Genomic DNA, 21,045 nt, shown 5'->3' with positions numbered 1-21,045 from the left:
TAAATTAAGTGAAAGAAGTATGTAGCAATCTAATCCAAGATGCTTGTGGAAATTCCCTATGATAGAAAATATTCAAATTTGCTATAAACTGAGAAAAAGTTAAAAAACATATTTGAGTTGTTAAACTTTGTTCTAAAAAATGTGAAAAAGTACAACAAAAACAATTATAAAGACTTAGAAAACAAAAAATTCTTCAGTTACCTTAATTCCGTTACCCCAGTTTGCACTAATAGAAATTTAATAATAGTTGAGATATTTGTCAGGCAAAATAAAACAGAACAAAAACTTAACTATAGGTTTGAAAATGACACTTCACTTTAATGGAATGACTTATGAAATAAAACTAAATTCTAGGCTAAAGAATTTTAAAAAGTCTTTCCTCTGTATGTACTATATTGTACAATAATATGAAACTATCTTTCTCTGACTCTCTTTATTCTTATACAAAAAAAGAAAAAAAATGTTTTTCCTGTTTGGAAAAAGAAAGTATCTTTAGATATTCAGTCTTAAACCATACAGTTGTAAAATGTCTGTCACTATTATTTTATGAAAATAAATATCTTTCTACCTTTGCAACTGAAATCCCATAGTCCTGGAGAGGTTTAGCAGCCTCATTCAGTTCTTCAAGAAGTACAGAGGTACTTGGTGAATCTAAAATGAGAAATGTTTTATGAATATTTATAGGTTGCCTTTGTAAAAGGATAAACTTTTAAAGTAAAAGCCAAAATCTGCAAACAGAAGAAATATACTATTTGTCCAACTAGCTTCTAACGCATACCTCATTATTATTATTTCTAATGTTTTTTCTAATATTTTTATCATGATATACTTAACTTTATAAACTTCAAAAAATCCTAATTAAAAATATATAATAAACATTTAATTTGAACCTAACATTAGGCATATTTCTTCCAATCTTAATGCCATATACACAACACACATATACACATATACAAACTTTTCAAAATAATTTTAAAATACCAAGTTACAATTATAAAAAGGGAGCTAACGGAAAAGTGGATTCACTTCATTTACTAATTCCAAGAATAGAATAGTATTTTTAAGGAATGAAATATTACATGAGACCTTTACAATTATTAGTTTTGTTCAATAGTTATATTAGTTAATTCAGTATAATTAATGATACAGCTAGAGCTGAGTTCTAAAGCATTACTAATACTACATTTTAGCTTTTAATTTTTAAAAAAATATTTACATGCTAAACTATGAGAAAATATACTTTAAGAAATGACTAAATAAAATTCAGATGTTACATCATAAACTAATCCTTAAAACAATAGTTGTTATGAATTAAACATGAGTAAACTTCTTTAATCCTCACAACACACCTAGAAAGCAATTATTATTTCCTCATAACAGACAACAAAAGAAACAGAAGGAAGCTAAGAGACTTGACCAGCGAAACACTACAGGCCAGGTAGCAGAGTTCAGATTTACCAAGGCAGGTAAATTGTAATGACAGCTTTGTAGCATATATGGTTAATCTTGACAGGAAATTCCCACTTAAGCAAATACTAACTACACAGTAATATAAACATCAAAAGAATATTAGAATTTTAAAAATATTTACCAGCTTGACAAAAATAAGCTAGAGAGGCTTTTCCTGGTTGCAATGTGCTGAAATATTTCTGAGGACTCAGTTCTGGCACAGAATCTTCAGTTGATTTATGAAAAATGCACATCATGATAAAAGAGATCCCAACTCTAAATATACTGAAGTCAGAAGACATCATCAGCTGTAGTTGCATATGAGCAGGAGAATCTGTCTGTTTTGTTCTCTGCTGTATTCTATTACCTAGGACAATACCTAGCACAGAATAGGTATCCAACAAAGTTATTAAATGAATTTGTTAAATAAAGTTAAATCTACAAGTTATTTCTTACATTATTTTGATTTTGATAGAATTTTACTATTTCCTTCTAGTAAAAAATTTGAGGGAGAATGATGTGTATATACATGCATGCATATAAAATGGCACTAATTTAATAATGCTATTGATTTTTGATAACTGCAAAAGAAACCAAAGATATCTGAAAAATTCTCAATTTGGTAACCTGAGTTTCACAGATATTTTATTGAGTATATTAGGCTAATTGTCACCTTTAAAGGTTCTAAAATTAGCCAGGCCCAGTAAACCCAGCAATCCAAGAGGCTGGGGCAACAGACCCATTTTTAAATTGGACATTTTTATTCTGCCTATCCACACTTAACTTACAATAAACATTCAAATAGTTACTAAATCCTGTTAAGAAGGGAATGATACATACAAAATATATCTACTATGTTTACTTTCTTTTCTTTTTAATTTTTTTTAGATGTAGATAAACAAAGATATTGTGTCTTTTTTTTCTTAATTTGGTACTGAGGATATAACCCAGTGCCTCACGCATACTAGGCAAGCACTCCACCACTGAGCTACAACCCCAGCCCATTTATTTACTTTAAATCCTCTAGAATATATCTACTAAGAGTACATTATTTCTAAAGATATATATTTTTTAATGTTCAAGACTTAGATTTCTTTATACTGCTTTGAATCTGAAGTATTTTCAACTCATATTTTAATTCAATTCTATTTTCTAATCTCAGACTTGACCTAGATATCCTCCTCTCATCTTCTTCCCTGGTGTACTTACTTCCATGCTGCCCTCTATATCTGCTGTCAATTCTCTTTGTCTTCTATATTGCTATTTTCAAATTTTTCTTGAACAACTTCAGGAAGTTCTTCTCTTGTGATCTATATTACCTATGTTTAAAAGAAAATTGTTTAGGAAAAGTACTACAATATAAAAATACCCTACTTATAGAAGGTAAAGAATATTCACAAGTATAGGTGAGAAATTTGTTTTAATTCTTTTTTATTTCAAATAGGACTTATATCTTTCAAATGCAAGAATACTATTTCAAAATAGGCAATGGAAAAATAGCAAAAATTATTTCTATATATTCATAAGCATATGGGCAATTTTTTTAATAAAGAATAAAATGATAAAAAAAATGGAAAACCCTTAATAAACTGAATACAGTCATTCAATATTATCAGTAAGTACATATATTCTTCATAGTGTACAAGTATTCCTAAAAAAAGGAGCTAATAATTAATGGGTTACTTCCTAGAGCTAGTTTATACCAGTGAACAAATTTGCTAGTAATTTTTTAGTAATAAGTCAAGTGTTCAAAAACTCAAAGTAAAATGATGAATAAGAACTGTGAGAGGCATATAAAAATGTAATTTTCATGACATAATTAAGAGGTATCCTGACATTAAAATTGATCATGCATTATTGTCATTTTAAACCACCCTATTTTAAAGCCACTTTACATTAATGGGGATGTTTTTAAATAGGTCATCCACTATTTTCTTTACATTCTGGAGGGAAATACATTCCTACTGCTAAGGGAATAACTATTTAACATTCATTACTATATGAAATAACTACAATCTGTAAAACAATAGGTAAGATCACAACTGAAAGATTCAATATCATCTTTCCTGTCCTTGAGATTATAATTCATTGTTTTAACACTAAATTGGACATTTTAACACTGAATTGGAGATTATACATGTGAAAGTACTGTGCACTTGGTCCATTATAGACATTGGTGATTATTCTTACCTAATTTTAAACATAAGAATTCAGTAGTAATTTCTGCAATTTGTTTCGATTTTTAAATAAATTTGATTATTTTAAAAATGACATAAAGCAGAGAATATAGCATGGATCAGCTTTAACCAAAACCATAACAATAAGAGTGAGAAGGCAGGAGACAGAAAGGGAGCACACAGGGTGAGATAAAGGGATGAAAGAGCACTAAATCTATCTTTCACAAGATCAAAATCATATTTATTAGAAAAAGGAAAGTCAATGTCAAAACAATGACCAGTTAAAGGTAACTATCTCTAAACAAGAAGTAACTGGGGGCATGGGTAGATACCAAGGGAACTTTTGAAGCCTTCGAGTACCATCTCTTTAAATAGTGTACACTTTTATTTTGTCTTAAAAAGTTATCAACCATGTGTAATCAAATCTCCCATACCTTCTACTCATATTAATCCAATCTACCCTCTCAGGCCACAGAAGAGTGAGCATTATCGCATGCATAAAAAATAAAATGGACTTTCCCAGAAACATGCTCTTCTCATTAAAAGATCTTTAGAGAAAAGGAAATGTGCATGGGGAAAGAGAATCCCAGCAAGAACAGAATAAAGACAAAGATACAGAACATATTTGGTTGCTGTTTTTGTTTTTTCTCTTGTCAGGGTACTGGAGATTGAATCCAGGGGTGTTTTACCACTGAGCCACATCCCTAGCCCTTTTTTATTTTCTATTTTGAAACAGGATCTCACTAAATTGCTTAGGGTCTCAGTAATTGGCTGAGGCTGACTTGAACCTGGGATCCTCTTGCTTCAGTTTCCCCATTTGCTGGGATTATAGGCATGTGCCATTCCCCTGGTTATAGAAGCTATTCATGAGGTTTTTTCCTTTAGTAATTAGAAAAGGAAATAGAAAACAATAGTTAATGCCTCAAAAATTAAAGAACCTTGGGACAGGGGATTCAGCTCAAGGGTGAGCACTTACCTAGCATGGGTGAGGTCCTACATTCCTTCCCCAGCACTGAAAAAAACAAAAACAAAACAAAACAAGAACCTAAAAAAAAAAAAAAAAAAAAAAAAGTAATGAGTACCTTTAAAGAATTGTGACTTTGTTTCTTTGATATGGTAGATCATTAATACAATTCCAGTTCCCATGTATAGGGTAGGACTCACTTAGCTCCCTCTTCCCTCCATTTCCAGTAAAGCTAGTAACAGTCATCATGTGATCAAAAAAATGCAAGGAGAAGTCATTTCTCCTTTAGGCAACAGTTTTAGGAGAATTCACTGAACAACAGTTTTTATTTCCCTCTGTCAGGGTCACTAGAAATGATTAAATGGTAGCTGTTCTGTCAGTTTGAGCTTAACACAGAGAACTCCTAGCTTATGTGTAATGAGCATGTGACATAGGGAAGAAATAAACCTATTGCTTTAAGCCATGGAAATTTGAGAAGGAGTTGTTGCAGCACATGCTAATCTATCATCATTGGTATGCAAACCAGAATCGAGATGTTGCCTTCACAAAAAAAATCCCAAAACACTGGCTAGGGATCCAAGTGAACACAAACTATTCTGGACCTACTCAAGGAAACATTTATCCAATACTGGTGCTCAGATCAAGTTATCCATGTGACAAAATATTTGATAAAAACATTGCTACAATAATTTGGAGGTGATGTGTATTTAACGAATTTACAATTAACATGCACCTTGGTTTCTGTGGCTAATGAATTTATTTACTGCACTAAGAAAAGAGGCTGAAAGACAGAAAATAAATACTATGTGGTGGTCACTGTTGGTCATATTTAACGAGGTATTAAAAGATAATTGGAACCCATTCAAGAGACCGGCTATTCACAACCAAAAATAATCTTGAGCCCCCACCCTTCTATGGTCATCAAAGCATGCTTAACAAATTGCTCAACCATAGAAAGAGCCATATTGTCCAAAGCCAATCTCAGATGTGGCCAAGGATAATAAAAATGGCAGGATCTCTCATAGGGCAAAGCCAAAGACCATGAAGAACTATGCTCTAGGGCATGTGCAGAATAAGAACTATTTGTTAATGAGCTACAATAATGAGATAAATACAGAAATCCAGTGTGTTTAGAAGCTTTTCTAGAAATTTCACAAGAGTAATTTTGTATCTGTTGACTAATAATAAATTTCAAACTGGTTTTCATATTTACTTTACTTGTCCTACAGCTTATTTTTATTGTTTGCCAAATATTCAAACTACACTCAGTTTGAAAAAAAAAAAAAACTGCCCATAGAATGTAGGGAAGAAGTCAAGATCCCTGGCAACATCTGCAAATTACTACAATCTACAGTCTGGTATATGTTTTCCATTCTTCCCCTCTCCATATGGGAACTTATCTGTCCCTACATTACCCTATGCATTCAACATATGGATTAGGAGACAGATAACTCATGTCTAGACCAGATAAAGAAATTATCACTATTGAGAATTACTTAGAAATCCTGGACTTTAATTGTGACACGTGACCGGATTTATCTCCACTGGGAAGAAATCAACTGCATATAGGATGTAAAAGATGTGTGGACTGAACATCGGACTGTCCAAATGTTTCCAGTTCTCTATACATGCTAAACTTATACCTCCCTGAGTTAGGTACAGCCATGACTTAATTTAATCAATGAAATGCAAAAAATGACATATAGCTTCTGGAAAATTCTGAGAGTCGATATACATGTGTCAAGCATGATATGTTTTCTCTCTGCTCTGATGATTGGTAATACTCAAAATGAGGCCTTCTCTGTCAACTCAAGTCCCAGAAATAAAACAAAATGGAGCAAAACTCCCAGCTGACTCATCGTGAACGTAAAACAAAGTTTACTTAAATCCCTAAAGTTTTGGAGGTGTTATCGCAATATAACCTGCCTATTTTTACACCTGGTCTAAATAACAAGTAAGAGGAAAATGACTTGAATGCAAAACACCCATTCTAAATTTCAAAGAATTCACAGGAAGTTGACCCATTTCCACTATAGGAAGATTCTAAAAGTAAAGATACTTCTTCAAAATGAAACTATTACCACAACAGGTGCCAAAGGCAAAATAAAGAAGTCACAAGTAAGTGTTACAGAATGCTTGACAACACAACACACATACACCTCTAAACTTTCAGCCTGGAAGGGTCTTTAATTCTTCAGTATAATAATCCTATAAGCAGTAATCAGAGGTCACAAAAAAGATATAACTTTAGTCTTACCCCTAAACTCTAAATAAGTATACATGCAAAAGTGATCTAAAAGATGGAAAGAATGACTGACTTGAAACTAAGATAATAACAAGCACTATAAGAATGGGTCAGTGAGGCTACAGTACAAAAAGAGCTAAAGCTTGCACACAAAAAATAAGCAAATGACAACATGAGGGGTTTTTGTTGTTGTTTGGGGGGTTTTTGTTGTTTTGGGGAGGGGATGTTTGTTTCTTTGGTTCGGCAACAGAATATTAATAAAGTCACCACAGAGCTTAAAACAGGAAGTACTTCAAGTGAAAGTCATAAACCCTGCCTTCCTGTGGGGAGGCAGATGCAAATCTGCCTCTATGTGCTCCTTAGGCCGGTAGAACAGCTGGTAGTCCTCCTTTAGCTAAATCAGTCCCATTGTGGTATTGGGTCTGGTGTACAGTAATACACAGGTCTGCTTTTAAAGAGTAATCTGCCCTCTCAGTAGTACAATATTCAACCTTTGTGCACTTGAATACATTTAAATTTTAGAATACCTGGCAGTAAGCTTTTCTAGGGGATCCTTGATGAGTTTCCCCTTTATAGGACTAAAGTTCCATTGTGATTAACCATAAAATCAATTGCTTACCCTGTCAAGAAAAAAAGTTAGTTAGCAACTATAACTATTAAATAAATTATATCAAGATCTGTGTGCACTATTCTCTGGGAAAAGACACATTCCATATTTTGCAACAAATGGGGCATATAATGCTTACAAAATTCCTATAAAAACATTCTGTCAAAAAATAGCTTACTTACAGTTTAATGCTGCTACTGAAGAACAGAACCTGCTCACTGCACCAGCCTCTAATAAAATGTTGATTAAATCTCAACAGTTTATTATTCAATAAACCCAAGGACCCAAAGGAAGCAATAAAAGCAGTCGACATTTTGCCAGAGTCCTTCTAAGCAGGTAGAAAGAAAATCCTGTATTTTTACCCCACATTCTTCACCCAAAAAAGGGAGAAAGAAAGGAAAAATGTGTCCATACTTACTCTCACACAAGGAGAAAAAGAGTTTCACAAGCAAATTTGTGTGAGTACAAACTGGATGTTTTTTTATCACCATTTTGAGCAGAAAATAGAAGAGAAAAAGGAAAAAAAAAAAAAAACCTCTTCCTGAACTTAAATTCATACTTCATTGATCATGGAAGATGCACAAATAGGGCATGCTGAAGAACAAATGGTAATCTTGATTTTGACAGATGCTTAAAATGACATAACTGATTTTGTGCTTAAGTACACAGCTGCAATCAATTACCTCACTCCTGTCATGAGCATTCTATCACCTGTTTTAAGGCTACCCTAACCATATTCTGTAAGAATCAATTCTGCTGATTCTCTTAAATTCCAAATAATAGGTTCCTTCTTCAAAGTATTGATGTTGGATCAGGCCTGTTAACTTCTTTCAGTAAGTTGTACCCTACTGTAACCTACACTGGTCAACATGCTCCACTGAATTTTCATCTGAGAATGTCTACATAATAGTATCAGGCACACTCATCCATCATTTTGTCATTATACCTAGAAAGAACCCACACGGCAGCAGTACCTAGAGCCTGGTGAACTACTAGCCCAGAAACTGGAGTACAAAACAGACTTTAAAGTCCCTCCACGTTGACCACTTACTTGAGCAAAAAGAGAGCAACGCTCTTCCTGGGCAAAGCATAGGACAAAGAATAGTGAGGAAAGACTGTTTTGATTGCTCCAGTAAAGTACCTTTTACAAGGTTACTGAATGTGTGATGTGCTGTTCGTTCCAAAAACATAAATTATTTCCTCTTACTCTCTCACCACTTTGTTCCCTTTATTTCCAAACACACAAAAAAATCAATAAATATTATGTGTGGAATATGTTGGAATAACTATTTCTCGTTTATACATAAGCAGTAACATAACATTTATTTTGTAGCTTTCTCAGACCTAGGTATAGCGCCACCATCTCCTATATTCAGTAATAAGGCTTCAACACAAGTGGGATTTAAGAAGCAGGCTATTCTCCTTTCCTTCTAGACAATCATTAGTTTTGATTCTGCCCCCCCAACCCCACCCCCGCAAATTTATACCCGAGGCATCTTCCCAAATTTTCTTTCAAAGAACAACCTTCTACTCACAGATCGCTTCGACATTCCTCTGATCCTACCACCGCTCGTTATTAAAGGACGTTTCCAAAGGAAGGGGGTCTTTTAACTCAAGAGTTTCGGTTCACCCGTCACATCATCCCACCCACACATCCCGGTTTCCTACAGCTCACACAATCAATCAATAAATCAATAAATCAATCAATAAATAAAATGCCCTTCAGAAAGGTCCGGGTGAGGCCCCTCCGTGTCCCAGAAGCAGTAGTGCTAACTCAGAGTTTAGCGGTGCAGCCCCTGCTAGAGGAAAGCCGCCAGGTTTGAATACCCATTTCTGCAGACAGAAGAGAAAAAAAAATAGAACCATATCTGAAGGACCCGCGCTGCCACCTACCTGCCTGAGACCTGTATACATATATATAATGCAAGACCTACGGGGATGGACCCGGACCAAACCCACGGACGAGGGTTCCTGGCTCCTGAGACCAAGTTGGAGGCAGAAGGCGGGGCAGCAGCCGGCTTTCCAGGAGGCCGGCCACAGCTACGCCTACCTGTAAGGACTTACGGCCCGCACCCTCCCCGCCTGTGGCCGCCACCCTCTCCGTGGAATCGGTCACCGGAGCAAAAAAAACATCACCCGAGGCTCCTCCTTCTCCTCGTGCTTCTTACGTAAAGGACTCCCCAGCCAATGGCAGGCGCAGAGGGCGGAGCGAGAGCCACCCCAGGTGACAGACGACAACCGAGTCCTCCCGCCGGCGCGAGCCGGCGATGCAGTTGCTGGGCCAATCAGCAGTATGGGTAGGGAGTGGAGCGGGGGCAGAAATCGGGGAAACTGGCCGCCCAATCGGATCTCAAGACCTCGGAGTGACGGGTTCTAAGGCCCGTGGCCTTTCGAGCGCGGCGCTTGGGGGGCGTGCCTGCCTGGGCCAATCGGTGCTAGCCCACGGTGCGGAGCGAGCGCCTCAAATGCTCGGGTTTCTCAGCTGATTGTCTCCAGCCGAGAGTTGTTTTTTGCAGCTACGGAGCCGAGCCGCAGCAGGAGGAGCCGAGACCCCCGGGGGGAGGGGGGGCGGAGAAGAGAAGGCGGGGTAGGGGGGAGCCGCGGCTGCTCTGCGCGGGGCTCCGGGTCCTGTCACGGCGCTTCCTGGGGTTGGAGGCTGGGGTGGGTGGGGGGTAAGAGGGCAAGCCTTCTCCCCATCGACGGCGTCCCGGAGTCCGGCCCCTTCCTTCCCGCGCTCCCTCGCCTGTCCCCCACCCCCCTCATGAGGGTGTCAGTGCCGGGTCCGGAGGCCGCCGTCGCCCCCACTGCCGGCCGCGAACCCTCGACGCCCGGCGCGGGCGGCGGAGGCGGAGGCGCGGTCGCTGCCGCCTCTGGCGCCGCGGTGCCGGGCTCCGTGCAGCTGGCGCTGAGCGTCCTGCACGCCCTGCTCTACGCCGCGCTCTTCGCCTTTGCCTACCTGCAGCTGTGGCGGCTGCTCCTGTATCGCGAGCGGCGGCTGAGTTACCAGAGCCTCTGCCTCTTCCTCTGTCTCCTGTGGGCAGCGCTCAGGACCACCCTCTTCTCCGCCGCCTTCTCGCTCAGCGGTTCGCTGCCCCTGCTCCGGCCGCCCGCTCACCTGCACTTCTTCCCCCACTGGCTGCTCTACTGCTTCCCCTCCTGTCTCCAGTTCTCCACGCTCTGTCTCCTCAACCTCTACCTGGCGGAGGTAAGGCGGGAGGACCGACTTGGGGGAGCCCAGGCGGTGAGCGGAGCCGCCCCATCAACTCCCGCCGAGGGCCGGCGGCTGTGGGGCGGGGGAACAGTGAGAGGTGGACTCGAGACCAGCCTGGGTAAACTGAGGCACCCCTGGAGTGTGCGCCAGTGTTTTCGCCCTAAACTTAAGCATCTGGTTGATTCGGTTACTGAAGGGCTTGGCAGAGTGTGAGTAAGAGAATGTGTGTTCTGTCAACTTAAAAACAGCAGGACAACCCCTTTTGTTCAGTGTTCTTGTCCTGTAAGGTAAGGGGTTGGTGGCAGCAACAAAGTAGCAACGCCAGAAGTAGCAGCTCCGGTAGCTCCGCTGAAGCTGGACTGTGTTGAGGGAGGTTGGATGCTGAGGTAGCAGCAGCTCTGCTGAAGCTGGACCTCTGCCAGCCATTACGTCACCAGGCAGAGCTGTTCCTCTGCTATTGTTGCTGCGTTTCTTTTATTAGAAGCTTATATTCCCTCCTGCATCTCCTTTCCTGTGGCTCAATAAGGCTCACACAAATTCTGATCGATCGTTCCCAGCAGGGTTAACCATCAATAACCAATGCTGCAGGTCAGTCTAAGGACCTCCATAAAGCCCTTAATATTTGCTCCAGGTGCTTCATGCTTTGGTAATTTATCCTACCTCTTACAGTATAGCTTTTTTTGGAGCAAATTAAGAAAGAAAATACTCCTTAACTTGTGCCTATTGCAGAAACAAGCCACCAAACTGTTTTTGCAATAACTTGCTTAATTGCTGGAACCTAATCACACCCCCTTTCTCTTTTATGGGGAATTGCTGGTTGAATTGCATTGTTCTGCAGCGCTTGAGTATTTGACCCATTTCAAACAGGTTTGGGAGTTTAAGGTTGTCAATCATGTGTGTCAGCTAGTGGTATTTAAGCCACAGTATTTTGGGAACTGCCCCAAAATGCGCCCCCCCCTTCCCTCCAAAGAAAAGCTTGAGGAGGGGAGGAACAAGGTGACATCATATGCTTAATACTGACTAATATAGAACAATATTGGTCTATGCAGCTAATCCTCTCAAAGGCTTTTGGAGGTGATGAGAATTAACATAATTCCTAGCAAAAGCAAAAAAAGAAAAAACATTTGAGGCAGATTAGGTGTTTACATTTCCTTCATAAATCAACTCTTTTCTCCCTTAATAATAAACAACACATACTTTTAAAATCACGCACATAACTTCAGCTATTTAGCACACTAAAAACAACAGTTAGGTAACAAAAGTAATTTAACTTTAATTCTTTTTCATTTCAATTTTTTGGCAGTCCAAGCAATATAATGACAAAAACCCAAACAGCAAGAAGCAGAAATAAAAACAATGAGTAATCATTAATCAAATGATCATGCTGTAATCATGTCACTTATTTGAGGATGTTCTAATCTTCTAGTTGTTTAAGCTGTTTTAACACTTGATAGAAGTTTGAGTTTCTGATAGGCTATTAGTGACTTCTCATCACTGTAAGTCTTATATAGCGTCAGATACAATTAATTTACCTGAAAGTGACTAGCAGTTCACATGCTGTGAGCATACAGATAACTTGTTTTCCCCCATACATTTTGACTTACAAAGTCATATTCATGGTTCATTGTAAAATAGTTGGCATTTCATTAATGACTAAGCACTCTTTACTTGAGATATATACCATAAAATGCATAATTTAAATGTACAGTTAAATTTCACACATGTATACACCCATGTTACCACCACCCAGAATATAAAGCATCTCTAGTGCCCTAGAAGATTCCTTGTACTCTCTACCAGCTAGCTCCTCACTCCAAGATAAAGCAGCTAACATTATCACACTAGAAAAAGCACCAATATTTAAGCTCAGAATTCTAAAAAGTATGGTTTTACAGCATAAAATACACAAAGTATCTAGATCAGGTTTTCAGACATTTGATTAATATTCCAAGCTAGTAAGGAAGAATTTAAAGTCTAAAAATCTTCCTAGTAAACAATAATCTCATTGGTGTTGTGTACTTTTTTGAGACAGCAATAAAACACTATTGACCTAGAAAACATAACTTTAGCTCAGTTTCTTTCCAAATTTTTTCTTTTGTGGTGTCTCCTAATAACAATGTGAGTTGTCTTTTTTTTTTTTTTTTTTTTTTGTAATCAAACGATTTTAGAACATGTAACAGTACTTAAGTATATTTTCAACATTTTGGAAATTCTATTTAAAAAGAGACTTTTTAATCAGAAACGTTTTTCCCTTTTAGAGAAACTCCAAAGGAACCTGAATTTTAAAGATTATTTTAATCCAGTTTTTAATATCAGTTCCACATAACTGGAAATGTACTTCCCATTGATCACTCTGAATTAATGAAGTTTCTTCGCAGTGAGTTTTTCATATTATATCAAAGTGGTAGAGAAAGTCTGTTGGCCAATAGGAAACTGATACTTGGTTATTTTTAACTCAAAGTCTTTTGTTTACCCATTTGTCATATTAAAAACAACTCTATTTTACTTTTGACTCTATTTAAAGCATTTGTTATACTTTTCTCACTAACTAAAAATATTTTAACTTTAAGGATTTAGGTATAAAAACTATGGATCAGCAAAAAATGGTAAAGCAACTATTACTACTTTGAACACATTTTGGTGGGTCTTCCAAAACTCATGTTTTTTAATAGAACTACCTAAACCACTCTTTCTCTTTGACTATATTTGGATGGAATTGAGATAAGAAGTGGCCCTTTCTGAAACAATTAGGCTTTTCAACTTAACCTCCTGGAAACAGACTGTTGGAAGGAAAGGGAAAAAGAAAAGTACACTAATCTAAAACCACATTGAACTTTTTCTGGCAATATCAGTAGAACATGAATGTAACCAAACAAGGGTTTACACTCCTGTAATTTCACTGGAAAAACTCTTCTGTATCTAAAACAGATTATCTGATAAAACTGATGCTATCCACATGCAAAAGGACTTAAAATGAGAGTTAGTACACTATCTTTGGAGCATTGAAATGCAAGCCAAAATCAATGAGTTCATCTTTGAGGCTCATATTGACATTTTTTCTTGCAATTTTGTATTATGAATGCCAGTTGCTTAGTCAGGATAAAATACAGTGACTTAGTCATAATGACTAAACACCTAGGAAAATTAAATTTAAAATCTTAACTCTTATATTCATTGATGATGTTATTGTTCCTTCCAATGGATAAGCTCTTCCAAATATTGATGACCCTTTAAATAACAAGAAAGTCAACTTACAGGTATGTTGGTTTTGTCATGTTTGGTGATTTCCCATAAAAAATATTTTCACTACTTAAAATGAAAATTCCTTGAGGATAAGAAGTTATTTTATATTTTTACTTTACAGCAACTAGAACAACAGTAAATATATTATTGAATGATGATCTAAAAATTTCAAAACCTAGAAAATATTTAGTCATCAAATGTGTGTGGATTTAATTATATTTTAATGAATATTTGAGGTGAATTATGGACTGTCAGGAATCTTTATATTTTCTGTCTTGAAGATTCCATATTATTAATGCTAAGATTCTCTTAGATTATCTTGGTTTGATTAAAGAGTTGTTTTTGTTTTTTTTTATTACCGTGGGTAAAATCTCACTAGTGAAACTACTTTTTTAGAGTTTTGTTAAGCAAAGATATTTTCATAACATGAAAATGGCATATAATCATTAGAGTTTAGCTAATTTGGTTTCAACAAATTCTAAACAGAAAGGCTAAGTCTCAGAGTAGTACTATTCTCTGGTAATAGCGGCCAGGTTCAGTATTTGACTTTTATTTGTAACTGTGATTATAAACTTTTATCAGAATCTACTAAGGTACATTTTTTCCACTAACTTAATCCTGTTTTTCTGAGACCAGAGTTTCTGATACATATCTTTTGCAGAAAACATCATAATGCCTTATGTTTTATGCATTTAATATTTTCAAAGCATTTTATACATTTATCTTCATCTAACTCCTATGAAACAAAAAAGGGATATGATTTGTCCAGGGTCATATGGCTAACATGTACCAGATGTGAGACTACCGTATAGTTCCAATGCTGTAAACTCTTATCAAGTAAATCTTTCTATACCATGAACTTTCCTGGGTATCATTAATTCTTTATTATTTAGTGCTGCTTCAACTTTCCCATTTTCACACTGTTTCAAGCCTTTTCCATTGTTTAGAAAACCTTTTATTCCCCACTGCGGTCCTCAGCATATGACCCTTACCTCCTATTTTATAGAAATAGAAGCCAGAGCCATCTGTCTGACCAGATTCAGATAAATGCTTAACAGTGCTGCAGAGGGTATTTATCTTTTCTAATGCATGATTGAGCTGGGTAAGTAAAGAAATTCCTCAGAGCCAAAAACCACCACCAAAAAAAAAAAAGTACAGAATGACAAAATACCACACAGATGTTTGTCTTAGGGGTTGCAAGTGGTTATCAACTGCTTCCTGTTAGCCCACAGCCCAAATTTTCATTTTGTGTGCTGGGTGTATAGGCAAGTGACATTGGAGGCCTATACTTGGTGGTGAGGTCTAATGTGAGACCTCTTCCCCTTACCATAAGTCCAGAATCCTTACAGTATACACCTTCAATTGATGAACTAGGAAAATAAGCAGATCTTCAGAGCTTGATAGTGGGATTTGGACCTGTCTCTGCCTTGTATCTGGGTGCAAGGGGTAACAAATTGGGGAAAGAAAAGTCTTCCCTGAGAATGTATAAGAAGCTACCTATTGAGTAAGTTTAAAGCCAGAGTTCACATCAGTTCTGTGATTTTAGGGGTGGGTAGGTAGGCCCAACCTGAAAATGTGAAGTTATCCTTGCCTGGTAATAATCTCAAGCACCTAGAAGGAACGAATATAAATCATCTGTGGAGGATTGTACTTTAAACCCACAATCCTGACAGATAAAATTCCAAGGAAAATGAGCCCAAAAAATCACACTGGGGAATCTTACCTACAAAGATGACAGATATCAGAATTATCAAATGCATACAGGTTGAGCATCCCTAGTAAAAAATCTGGAATTGAAAATGCTCCAAAATCTGAAAATTTTTGAATACCATTATGACACCACAAGTGGAAAATTCCAAGTGTGACCTAATGTGATGGGTTTCGCTCAAAACCCAGGTACAACAGTTTATATAAAATTATTCTCAGGTCATGTGTGTAAGGTATACATGAAACATAGTTGAATTTTGTGTTTGGACCTGGATTCCATTCCCAAGATACATTATTATATGTCAACATTCTTAAACCAAACAATTTGAAATTTATCTTGTCACAAGCATTTTAGATAAAGGATAGTCAACATATAGTATAAAATATTCACTTAAATGAATTAAGAATAAAACATTAAGATATAAAACTAGCACACACCTGTAATCCCAGCCACTTGGGAGGCTAAGGCAGGAAAATCACAAGTTCAAGGCCAACCTCAGTAAATGAGAAAAAGCCCTAAGCCACTTAGCAAGACCCTATCTCCAAAAAAAAAAAGGGGGGGGGGGGTTGGGGATGTGACTCAGTAGTTAAGAGACCCTGGGTTCAATACCTAGTACCAAAAAAATCTCAATTTATACATTTGGAAATCTTCTGGGAATTGAACTCAGGGGCGTTTAATCACTGAGCCACATCCCCAGACCTTTTTTGTATTTTATTTAAGACTGGATCTAACTGAGATCCTTAGGGCCTCACTAAGTTGCTGGGGATGGCTTTGCTCCTCCTGCCCCAGCCTCCCAAACTGCCAAGTGCCATCATGCCCAGCTAGAACTGAAATGTATTGCTAAACAAATTAAAGGTAATTAAAAAGAAATTAGTGAACTAGAAGATCTTAAGGGGGAAAAAAAACCACTGAGTCTAGAGTATGAACAAGTGGTTAAGAGAGTAAATCTAATGTGTCTAATTGAAATTTCAGAGAAATTATTCAAAGGGATCAATGACTGAAAGTTAACCCAAATTTCACATTAAAAAAAATCCAAAGCAGGATAAATAAACAATTAGAATAAAAATTTAAGACACCACCAACCATATATTTTTGAAGTAAGCAGACACCACTAACAAAAGAATGAAACGTACATGTTGGTACCTAAAATTCTACCTGCAATGAAACTATCAATCGTAGGGATAAACTACATGGAGATAAAAATCGTTTAACTTAACCCTCTCCAAAGAAATCCTAAAGAGTATGTGTCAGAAGGTTGTTTTTTTTTTTTTTTTAAGAGAATTTTTTAATATATATATATATTTTTTTTTTTTAGTTTTCGGCGGACATAACATCTTTGTTTGTATGTGGTGCTGAGGATCTAACCCAGGCCGCACGCATGCCAGGCGAGCGCGCTACCGCTTAAGCCACATCCCCAGCCCAAGAAAGTTTTTAAAATACAAGAAGGAAAATGGTATAAATAAATCTATACACCATAAATGTATGAGACAATTTCTAGATATAAAAATAATAGAACTAAAATCATATAAAATAGCATATAAACTAGGATGCTGGAGTACTGGGGTCAAAGCATTTTAAGTTCCTAGTGTTGCTTGGAGGATTGTTGACACATTGATTAAACTTCAGGTCAAATATGCTTTTCTATATATATTTTTTTATTGGTTGTTCAAAACATTACAAAGCTCTTGACATATCATCTTTCATACATTTGATTCAAGTGGGTTATGAACTCCCATTTTTACCCCAAATACAGATTGCAGAATCACATCGGTTACACATCCACGTTTTTACATAATGCCATATTAGTGACTGTTGTGTTCTGCTACCTTTCCTATCCCCTACTATCCCCTCCCCTCCCCTCCCATCTTCTCTCTCTACCCCATCTGCTGTAATTCAATTCTCTCCCTTGTTTTTTTTCCCCCTTTCCCCTCACAACCTCTTATATGTAATTTTGTGTAACAATGAGGATCTCCTTCCATTTCCATGCAATTTCCCTTCTCTCTCCCTTTCCCTCCGACCACTCGTCTCTGTTTAATGTTAATCTTTTCCTCATGCTCTTCCTCCCTTCTCTGTTCTTAGTTGCTCTCCTTATATCAAAGAAGACATTTGGCATTTGTTTTTTAGGGATTGGCTAGCTTCACTTAGCATAATCTGCTCTAATGCCATCCATTTCCCTGCAAATTCCATAATTTTGTCATTTTTTTAGTGCTGTGTAATACTCCATTGTGTATAAATGCCACATTTTTTTATCCATTCATCTATTGTTTAATTTTTTGAGTTCTTTGTATACTCTGGATATTAGGGCTCTATCTGAAGTGTGAGGAGTAAAAATTTGTTCCCAGGATGTAGGCTCCCTATTTACCTCTCTTATTGTTTCTCTTGCTGAGAAAAAACTTTTTAGTTTAAGTAAGTCCCATTTGTTTATTCTAGTTATTAACTCTTGTGCTATGGGTGTCCTATTAAGGAATTTGGAGCCTGACCCCACAATATGTACATCGGAGCCAACTTTTTCTTCTATCAGATGCAGAGTCTCTGATTTGATATCAAGCTCTTTGATCCATTTTGAGTTAACTTTTGTGCATGGCGAGAGAAAGGGGTTCAGTTTCATTTTGTTGCATATGGATTTCCAGTTTTCCAACACCATTTGTTGAAGATGCTATCTTTCTTCCATTGCATGCTTTTAGCCCCTTTATCAAATATAAGATAGTTGTAACTTTGTGGATTAGTCTCTGTGTCCTCTATTCTGTACCATTGGTCCACCCGCCTGTTTTGGTACCAGTACCATGCTGTTTTTGTTACTATTGCTCTGTAGTACAGTTTGAAATCTGGTATCGCTATACCACCAGATTCACACTTCCTGCTTAGAATTGCTTTTGCTATTCTGGGTCTTTTGTTTTTCCATATGAATTTCATGATTGCTTTATCTATTTCTACAAGAAATGCCGTTGGGATTTTGATTGGCATCGCATTAAACCTATAAAGAACTTAGGGTAATATCGCCAATTTGATGATGTTAGTTCTTCCTATCCATGAACAGGGTATGTTTTTCCATCTTCTACGATCTTCTATTTCTCTCTTTAGGGTTCTGTAGTTTTCATTGTATAAATCTTTCACCTCTTTTGTTAGGTTATTTTATTTTTTTTTAGGATATTGTGAATGGAGTGGTTTTCCTCATTTCCATTTCAGAAGTTTTGTTGCTGATATACAGGAATGCCTTTGATTTATGCATGTTGATTTTATATCCTGCCACTTTGCTGAATTCATTTATTAGCTCTAGTAGTTTCTTTGTAGACCCTTTTGGATCTGTTAGATATAGTATCATATCATCCGTGAATAGTGATAATTTAAGTTCTTCATTTCCTATTTTTATGCCTTTAATTTCTTTTGTCTGTCTAATTGCTCTGGCTAGTATTTCAAGAACTAAATTGAATAGAAGTGGTGAGAGAGGGCATCCCTGTCTTGTTCCAGATTTTAGAGGGAATGCCTTCAGTTTTTCTCCATTTAGGATGATGTTAGCCTGAGGCTTAGCATATATAGCTTTTACAATGTTGAGGTAAGTTCCTGCTATCCCTAGTTTTTCTAGTGTTTTGAACATAAAGGGATGCTGTACTTTGTCGAATGCTTTTTCTGCATCTATCGAGATGATCATGTGGTTCTTATCGTTAAGTCTATTGATGTGGTGAATAACATTTATTGATTTCTGTATATTGAACCAACCTTGCATCCCAGGGATGAATCCTACTTGATCATGGTGCACAATTTTTTTGATATGCTTTTGTATTGGATTCGCCAGGATTTTATTGAGGATTTTTGCATCTAAGTTCATTAGAGATAATTGGTCTGTAGTTTTCTTTCTTTGAAGTGTCTTTGTCTGGTTTCGGGATCAGGGTGATGTTGGCCTCATAGAATGAATTTGGAAGAGCTCCTTCTTTTTCTATTTCTTGAAATCACTAGAAAAATATTGGTATTAATTCTTCTTTGAAGGTTTTGTAAACCTCCGCTGTATACCCATCCGGTCCAGGGCTTTTCTTGGTTGGTAGTCTTTTGATGGCTTCTTCTATTTCCTCCTTTGTTATTGGTCTGTGTGTGTCTTCCTGATTCAATCTGGGCAGATCATATGACTTAAGAAATTTATCGATATCTTCACTATCTTCTATTTTATTGGAATATAGTGTTTCAAAATAATTTCTAATTATCTTCTATATTTCTGTAGTGTCCGTTGTGATATTGCCTTTTTCATCTTGTATGTTAGTAACATAAAGGAGGAAATCAAAAGAGATAAATGACAATACAGACACAACATATTGGAATCTATGGGACACAATGAAAGCAGTTTTAAGAGGGAAATTCATTGCCTGGAGTTCATTCCTCAAAAAAAGAAAAAACCAACAAATAAATGAGCTCACACTTCATCTCAAAATCCTAGAAAAGGAAGAGCAAAACAACAGCAAATGTAGTAGAAGGCAGGAAATAATTAAAATCAGAGCGGAAATCAACGAAATTGAAACAAAAAAACCATTGAAAGAATTGATAAAACTAAAAGTTGGTTCTTCAAAAAAAATAAGATCGACAGACCCTTAGCCGTGCTAACGAAGAGAAGAAGAGAGCTTTTCTATATTTTTATTGGTGCATTATAATTGTACCTAATGGTATTTGTTATATATTTGTACACACAATACAATAATATAATTTGGCCAATATCATTGCATATGCTTTTCAAATGAAAAAGTATATATAACTTTCAAACTACAGAGAGTTGAAAATTAGAGATAGTAGGATGATAAAATTTATAAGAAGGTAACCAAAACAAAAAACATTAAGAGCAAATATGATAAAAAAGTTTAAAAGAAAATATTCTTGGACTGGAGTTGTAGCTCAGTACGTAGAGCACTTGTCTAAAACATGTGAGGCACTGGGTTCGATCCTCAGCACCACATAAAAATAAAATAAAGGTATGGTGTCCATCTGCTATAAAAAAATATTAAAAAAAACAAAAGAAAATATTCTTTGGTTCAGAGTATGACTCATTGGTAGAGTGCTTGCCTAGCATGGGTAAGGGGTTCAGTCCCCAGCACCACAAAAATTTCTAACTTCATGAACTTAATACTCCAATATAATGAAAATATTCATTTTAAAGCAAATTCAGCTGTGTGCTATATACAAGATCAATCCTAATACAAGCACCTAAGAAAGAGTAAAAAGCATAGTAAAATGGTATCATGCCCTGTTAACCAAAAGAAAGCAAAAATTAATAGAACTTCAAAGAGAAATCAAATGTAATGTTTTATTGGAACTTTTGACATATATCAATCAGACAATATTAACAAGGAAATATAAAATGGTCATTTATAGAACAATTGTCTTACAATAGGGTATACTTTCTTTTTATTAACACTAGAACATTTTTAGAAATTGACCCCATACTAGAATATTAAAGCAGC

At 36.5% G+C, this 21,045-nt stretch overlaps 2 protein-coding genes across 10 annotated transcripts in view; one reads left to right on the top strand and one right to left on the bottom strand.

The window, feature by feature from the left end:
* Txndc16 (thioredoxin domain containing 16) overlaps positions 1-9,570 on the bottom strand; it is an 89,484-nt gene extending 79,914 nt beyond the window's left edge. For 4 of the 9 annotated variants that reach the window (XM_046461484.2, XM_046461487.2, XM_046461485.2 and 1 more), the window contains exons 1-5: positions 9,336-9,569; positions 4,603-4,671; positions 2,659-2,768; positions 1,592-1,828; positions 569-651 (exon numbers count right to left, since the gene is read on the bottom strand). In XM_046461484.2, coding sequence (XP_046317440.1) covers positions 569-651; positions 1,592-1,769 — 261 coding nt within the window. In that variant the 5' untranslated portion in view covers positions 1,770-1,828; positions 2,659-2,768; positions 4,603-4,671; positions 9,336-9,569. Of the gene's footprint in view, positions 1-568; positions 652-1,591; positions 1,829-2,658; positions 2,769-4,602; positions 4,672-7,362; positions 7,456-9,335 lie in introns of those variants that run through there. The other 5 variants (XM_058584653.1, XM_058584656.1, XM_046461486.2 and 2 more) reach the window with 5 other exon arrangements.
* Positions 9,571-10,203: 633 nt separating this feature from the next.
* Positions 10,204-21,045, top strand: part of Gpr137c (G protein-coupled receptor 137C) — a 49,608-nt gene continuing 38,766 nt past the window's right edge. Inside the window, exon 1 of the mRNA XM_046461638.1 lies at positions 10,204-10,647. Within this exon, the coding sequence (XP_046317594.1) occupies positions 10,204-10,647 (444 nt within the window). The remainder of the gene's footprint in view (positions 10,648-21,045) is intronic.

The sequence above is a fragment of the Marmota monax genome, unplaced genomic scaffold (assembly GCF_021218885.2).
Source record: "Marmota monax isolate L192 unplaced genomic scaffold, Marmota_monax_Labrador192_F-V1.1 WCK01_AAM20220418_F8-fsc00001, whole genome shotgun sequence".
Taxonomy (NCBI): domain Eukaryota; kingdom Metazoa; phylum Chordata; class Mammalia; order Rodentia; family Sciuridae; genus Marmota; species Marmota monax.
This window is presented reverse-complemented; position numbering and strand designations above follow the sequence as displayed.